At 41.3% G+C, this 7,484-nt stretch overlaps 1 protein-coding gene across 1 annotated transcript in view; it reads right to left on the reverse strand.

Moving 5' to 3' along the window:
• CIRSR (corepressor of RBPJ and splicing regulator) overlaps window positions 1–7,473 on the reverse strand; it is a 47,055-nt gene extending 39,582 nt beyond the window's left edge. The window contains exon 1 of the mRNA XM_031008580.3: window positions 7,343–7,473. Within this exon, the coding sequence (XP_030864440.2) occupies window positions 7,343–7,414 (72 nt within the window). The 5' untranslated portion in view covers window positions 7,415–7,473. The remainder of the gene's footprint in view (window positions 1–7,342) is intronic.
• Window positions 7,474–7,484: the final 11 nt, after the last annotated feature.

The following is a 7,484-nucleotide window of genomic DNA, read 5'->3' on the forward strand; positions in this document are numbered from 1 at the left end:
TTTTATTTTTGAGACGAAGTCTGGCTATCACCCAGACTGGAGTGCAATGGCATGATCTTGGCTCACTGCAACCTCTTCCTCCCAGGTTGAAGTGATTTTCCTGCCTCAGCCTCCGGAGTAGCTGGGATTACAGGACTCTGCCACCACACCAAACTAATTTTTTTGTATTTTTAGTAGAGAAGGGGTTTCGCTATGTTGGCCAGGCTGGTCTTGAACTCCTGACCTCATGCAATCCGCCTGCCTCAGCCTCCCCAAGTGCTGGGATTACAGGCGTAAGCCACTGTGCCCAGTCCACAGAATGCTTTATAGCAAGTTTTGGTTTTTTCAAAGCTGTATTTATAGTTTAAATTATATTAACTATATTCATAGGTAGTCAATGTTATACATTTCTTATATATCCTTCCAAGATGTTCTAATATATATATATATATATGCAAAAGAACATATACCACATTCTTCTTATATAAATGGTAACATACTTTACGCAAACACACACACGCACACAAAATATATATAAAATAAAATTATATACCATGGAGATCTGATATGGTTTGGCTGTGTCCCCACACAAATCTCATCTTGAATCGTAGTTCCCATAATCCCCATGTGTCATGGGAGGGACCCGGTGGGATGTAATTGAATCATGGGGGCGGTTACACTTCATGCTGTTCTCATGACAGTACATGAGTTCTCACAAGATCTGATGGTTTTATAAGGGGTTTTTCCTCTTTTGCTCAGCACTTCTCCTCACTGCTACCATGTGAGGAAGGACATGTTTGCTTCCCCTTCTGCCATGATTGTAAGTTTCCTGTCAATTAAACCTCTTGCCTTTATAAATTACTCAGTCTTGGTCATTTCTTCATAGCAGCATGAGAATAGACTAATATAGTAAATTGGTATAGGTAGAATGGAGTGCTGCTAAAAGGATACCCGAAAATGTGGAAGTGACTTTAGAACTGGGTAACAGGTGGAGGTTGGAATAGGAAAATGTGGGAAACTTTGGAACTTCCTAGAGAATTGGAGTGCTCAGAAAACAGGAAGATGTGGGAAAGTATGGAACTTCCTAGAGACTTGTTGAATGGCTTTAACCAAAATGCTGATAGTAACATGGACAATGAAGTCCAGGATGAGGTGGTCTCAGATGGAGATGGGAAACCTTTTGGGAAGTGGAGTAAAAGTCTCTCTTGCTAGGCAAAGAAACTGGTGGCATTTTGCCTCTGCCCCAGAGATCTGTGGAACTTTGAACTTGAGAGAGATGACTTAAGGTATCCGGTAGAAGAAATTTCTAAGCAGTAAAGCATTCAAGAGGAAGCACAGCATAAAATTCTGGAAATTCTGCAGCCTGACAATGCAATAGAGAAGAAAACCCTATTTTCTGGGGAGAAATTCAAGCCGGCTGCAGAAATTTGCATAAATAATGAGAAGTCGAATGTTAATCACCAAGACAAGGGAAAATGTCTCCAGGGTATGTCAGAGACCTTCACAGCAGCCCCTCCCATCACAGGCCTGGAGGCCTAGGAGAAGGAAAAAAGTGGTTTCCCGGGCCGGGTCCAGCCTCTCAACTGCTGTGTACAACCTTTGGTCTTCGTGCCCTGCATTCCAGCCACTCCAGCTATGGCCACTGCTTCAGAGAATGCAAGCCCCAAACCTTGGCAGCTTCCATGTGATGTTGGGCCTGCAGGTGCGCAGAAGGCAAGAACTGAGGTTTGGGAACCTCTGCCTAGATTTCAGAAGATGTATGGAAACACCTGGATGTTCAGGCAGATGTTTGCTGCAGGGGTGGAACCCTCTTGGAGAACCTCTACTAGGGCAGTGCGGAAGGGAAACGTGGGGTCGGAGCCCCCACACAGAGTCCCTACTGGGGTACTGCCTAGTGGAGCTGTGAGAAGAGGGCCTCTGTCCTCCAGACCCCAGTATAGTAGATCCACCAACTTGTACCATGTGCCTGGTAAAGCCACAGACACTCAACACCAGCCCATGAAAGCATCCAGGAGGGGGTTATACCCTGCAAAGCCACAGGGGCAGAGCTGCCCAAGGCTGTGGGAGCCTACCTCTTGCTTCAGCACACCCTGGATATGAGACATGAAGTCAAAGGAGATCCTTTTGGAACTTTAAGGTTTAATGACTGCCCTATTGGATTTTGGACTTGCATGGGGCCTGTAGCCCCTTTGTTTTGTCCAAATTGTCCCATTGGGGATGGGTGTATTTACCCAATGCCTGTACTCCTGTTGTATCCAGGAAGTCATTAACTTGCTTTTGATTTTACAGGCTCATAGGTGGAAGGGACTTGCCTTGTCTTACATGAGACTTTGGACTTAGACATTTGAGTTAATGCTGGAATGAGTTAAGACTTTGGTGGACTTGGTGGACTGTTGTTAAGGGCAGGATTGTGTTTTGAAATGTGAGGACATGAGATCTGGAAGGGGCTGGGGTGGAATGATATGGTTTGGCTGTGTCCCCACCCAATCTCATCTTGAATTGTAGTTCCCATAATCCCCGCGTATCGTGGGAGGAACCCGATGGGAGGTAACTGAATCATAGGGGCTGTTACCTCCATGGTGTTTTCGTGATAGTGAGTGAGTTCTCAGGAAATTTGATGGATAAAACCATCAGAAAAGGAGCTTTTCCTCTTTTGCTCGGCATTTCTCCTTGCCGTCACCATGTGAAGAAAGATGTGTTTGCTTCCCCTTCTGCCATGATTTTAAGTTTCCTGAGGCCTCCCCAGCCCTGCAGAACTGCAAGTCAATTAAAATTCTTTCCTTATAAATTACCCAGTCTCAGGTATTTCTTCATAGCAGCATGAGAACAGACTAATTCTAATACAAGACTAATATGGATCAGTAAACAAACACTTTCTTCTTTTGGGTGGTAAAGTTGCATATTGTGGGACTATACCATAATTTATAATTTATTTATCTCCTACTGTATAAATGGGCACTTAAGAAATTTCCAGTATTTTGCTATTAAAAACTTTGCTGCAAGAACTCAATACACAGGTAATTTCACACACATTTGACAGGGTTTTGAAAAGGATCAAGGCATGGCCAAGGAAAAAAACAGGGCAAGATATAACTGGCAGAGAGAATGACTCAGGCAAAGGCCCAGAGATATAAAATAGAACGTAAGTAGTTCAATATTACTAACATATAAAATCTTAGGTTGGGCTGAGGTGGGCAGATCACCTTAAGTCAGGAGTCTGAGACCAGCCTGGCCAACATGGTGAAACTCCATCTCTACTAAAAATACAAAAATTAGCCAGGCGTGGTGGTGTGTATCTGTAATCCCAGCTACTCGGAAAGCTGAGGCAGGAGAATCACCTAAGCCTGGGAGGCAGAGGCTTCAGTGAGCTGAGACTGCATCACTGCACTCTAGCCTGGGCAACAGAGTGAGCCTCCATCTCAAAAAATAAATAAATAAATCTGAGGTGGGAGAATAGTAGGAGGGGAGAAGGAGAAAAACGATGGAGTGAGATTACTTGGACTCAATCCTGTAATATTTTCATAACAGGCTGAAAGAGATCAGATTTGTGCTTAAAGACAATTCTATCGAAATAACTTACATCCATACAATGGAATATTATTTAGCAATAAAAAGGAAAAAGTACCAATACATGCCATACCATGGATAAACTTCAAAAACATTATGGTGAGAGTAGCCAGTCACAAAAGACCACAGATTGCATGATTCCATTTAAATGAATTTCCAGAATAGGCAAATCCACTAACAGAAAGTAGATTAGTGCTTGCCTAGGGCTGGAGAGAGGGAGAAGAGTTAAGGAGAAATGGGAGTGACTAACAGGTATGCGGGTTTCTTTTTTTTTTTGAGTCAGTGTCTCACTGTCACCCAGGCTGGAGTGCAGTGGCGCAATCTTGGCTCACTGCAATCTCCGCCTCCCGGGTTCATGCGATTCTCCCACCTCAGCCTCCCAAGTAGCCGGGATTACAAGCGCCCGCCACCACACCCAGCTAATTTTTGTACTTTTAGTAGAGACAGGGTTTCACCATGTTGGCCAGGCTGTCTTGAATTCCTGACCTCGGGTGATCCACCCACCTCAGCCACCCAAAGTGCAGAGATTACAGGTGTGAGCCACCGTGCCCAGCGGGGGTTTCTTTCTGGGGTGATGACAAAGTTCTAAAATTGTTTGTGGTAATGATTACTTAACTCCATGAATATATTTTAAAAACCACTAAATTGTACATTTTACATGGGTGTTTGTATGATATGTAAATTTATCTCAGCAGAGCTGTTAAAATGAAAAATGACTATTCTGATGGCTGTGTAGTGAATGGATTTGAGAGGACTCAAGATTGGAGGCAGTAGAACCACTTAGGAAATGCAACGATATAGGTGAAAGATGATGAGGGTCTGAATTAAGACACAAGCAGCAGTGACAGAAAGGAAAGATGGATTCAAGAGATATTTGGAAGGTAAGACCAATAGCATTCAGTGATTGACCAGATAAAGGAGTGATGGGAAAAGGGATGAATCCTGAGCTTCTGGTTTGGGTAACAGGATGAAGGATTGTTTTACTATCTATATTTCTACCCATATGAAATAGCAAGTATAAAAAGGGCTGATTTGGGGTAAAAAACTTTTATATCAGATATGTTGAGTTTGAGGTGCCTATAGGACATCAAGATGCAAATGTCTAGTAGATAGCTGTTTTGAGCCACATCAAAGTTAAGAAGAGAAAACTGGGACTGCAGATTTGAGTCATGAGTAAACTGGCTAGTTAAAACAAGCTAGTTGGATGTGATTGCTTGGGGCAGGCATACTAAGTAAGCAAGAAGTGGGCCAAGGATGAAACTCTGGGGAACGCTTATATTTTAGGGGCAGGCTAAGAATAAAGATCCAGTGAAGTTGATGGGAAAAGAACAGTCTAATAAGAGAGCTGGAAAACTAGAAGAGAGTAGTTATTACAGCTAAGGGAACAGAGAGTTTCACAAAAAAGGGAGTTTACAGTGATGCAATTGTCAATAGCCAGTTTATGAACTGTTTGCCAGTCCACAAGAAGACTAAAGAGCTTGGACCACAATGTAAATTAACTGCTTCCTTCATTAACAAAATCAAGAAAAAAAAAGAACAGCTGAACAAAACAGTGTATCCTGTGACATAAATGATTGAGGCAGCGCATAACAATACACAACAGAGTGACCAGCAGATATACAGCATTCACTCTTATTTTTGGTGAACAAATGAGACCTTAAAACCTACTGGACTTTTTATAAGCTTGGGAAACTGAAAACAAACAAGGAAAAAAAGAACCTACTGGACTTTAACAAACCCAACATGCCTAATTTTACAATTAGAATTTTCTTTCTTTCTTTTTAAATATAGATGGGGTCTCACTTTGTTGCCTATGCTGGTCTTGAATTCCTGGCCTCTCAAAGTGTTGGAATTATAGATATGAGCCACCATACCTGGCCCTTAAAATTTTCATGGTGGAACTCTTTTGCACTCTTTGATCAAACTCCTTTGTTTCTTCCACTTCTATTTCTTAAAAAAAAAAAAAAAAAACTTTACTGGAGTATGACATATAAAAAGCTGTACATATTTAATGTATACAACCTGAGTTTGGTGACAAGTATATCCTTGTGAAACCATCACCACAATCTACACTATAAACATACCCATCACCTCCAAAAGTTTCCTCCTACCCTAATAAATTTTTCTATTTATCTTCATTTAATATAGTTCCTTTATCCTTAGTTAATAAACAATGCTAGAGGTTACCCCCTCTCCCCATAAAGTGTTAACTATCTAGAAAGGTCTGCTAATCAAAAACATTTCATTCTTCTCTATCCTGGGAAAAGTATAAAACAGATCAAAGAGGCCAACAATATTTGGTACATTTTACATAACACTTTACACAGATGAGAAGAATGTAGGTTCTAAGCCTATAACTGCTTTACTGAATTTCTCATAGCGGACTTGCAAAAGTTATTCTCCGTGGATTTCTTTTTTCTTGTAAGAAAGCTGATACATTGAAATTTATAAAGCGAAATGTCAAAAGTTCCAGTAAAAAATTATGATTTCTCAGGTATATTTGTCTCTAAATATAAACAGCAAATAAGCAAGCACCTGAATTCCATCTAATCTCTTCATTCTTGTAAAAATAGTAACAGCTGACCCCCTAAGTATGCAGAGAAAGGAAATGTCTGTGTTTGGTGTCAAAAGTTATTGAGCCAACCAAATACAAGAAACCTCTCCCTCCCACAGTTGCAACCACACAAACACAAACTGGTGCAGTGGAAAAAAATCACTGGGTTAATCAGGTGTTCCAGATCCTAGTTCTGGTACAACATTTAACTAGCTGTGTAACTCTTGGCAAATTTGTTTCCTCATTTATAAAATGAGGAGATGGGGCTGGATGATTACCAAAGAGCTTTCAAGGTGTATCTGTGTTATTAAAATTTCATGGGGGAGTTATTAAGAAAAAATGTTTAATAAGACTCCTTAGGAAGGTAACAGTGAAAAAAAGTTGAGAATCACTGGTCTAGAAGAGAGTATATAGCAGTATCTCATCACCTCAACTCGTTCTAAAAACAAAAGCTTAGTTATTTTCACAAGTTTCTATGTAGGGACAATCAACATTTTATTGAGCACCTCCTCTCTGTAGTGGACACAGTGATAGATGCCTACGTTGTTTCAAATCCTTTATCTCCATTATTTCACTTAATCATCACAATTAAGTCAATCATCCTTAATTTACAGATTAGAAGACTGAGGGTCAGATATTACAAATATTTTGTGCAAGGTCTTAAGGCTAAAAGTGACTGCTCGAATAACTAGAATCCAGGTTTGACTCCAAAGCTGATTCTTTCTACTTCACTCTTTTGCTTTTCATTACTATGATATTCACCAAAGTATTACAACTGGTAGACCTGTAATTATGTAAAACACTAAACTTCAACGAGGTCATCAAAAAGACACTAGATTATTGGGTAAATTTTTTAAAGATCTATCTTAAATAAACGGGGAGGCTTCTTTGTACAGAAGAGTTCAGAAGCCGTGATCCCTGGGATCCGAAAAGACAAAAAACCAGAATCAGCTGAAGGAAGTACTGAGGAATTTTGACATTAGTCTTCACATATTATGGATTTGCATTCTGGCCGACAAAGATTCTCTAGGCCACCGGTCTCCTCGCTGTTGCAGAATAAACGCTGAGTACCCGCTGCGTCAGCGAGCTGCTCAGCAGAGAAAGGCGAGACCACCAGGGCTTTAGGCCTAGAGAAGCGTAGGCTGTCCTAGGGATCTCAGAGACACCATCACTTTCACTTCCAGCAGCCTCTGGGAAGGCAGTCGCTGTGGGCCTGATCCCTCCCCGGGTCTGTTTACTCACTTTTTTGATATTGGATTTGGAGGCAGGATGAAAGTCTTTCTTGCACATGAAGTTGGCGAAGGATTTCCCCATCTTGGAAGTGGAACTAGGGAAAGCAGGGGCTAGATCTGTAAGCAACGTAAACAAACTCAGCCGCCTAACC

The sequence above is a fragment of the Gorilla gorilla genome, chromosome 11 (assembly GCF_029281585.2).
Source record: "Gorilla gorilla gorilla isolate KB3781 chromosome 11, NHGRI_mGorGor1-v2.1_pri, whole genome shotgun sequence".
In the NCBI taxonomy this organism is placed as follows: Eukaryota; Metazoa; Chordata; class Mammalia; order Primates; family Hominidae; genus Gorilla; species Gorilla gorilla.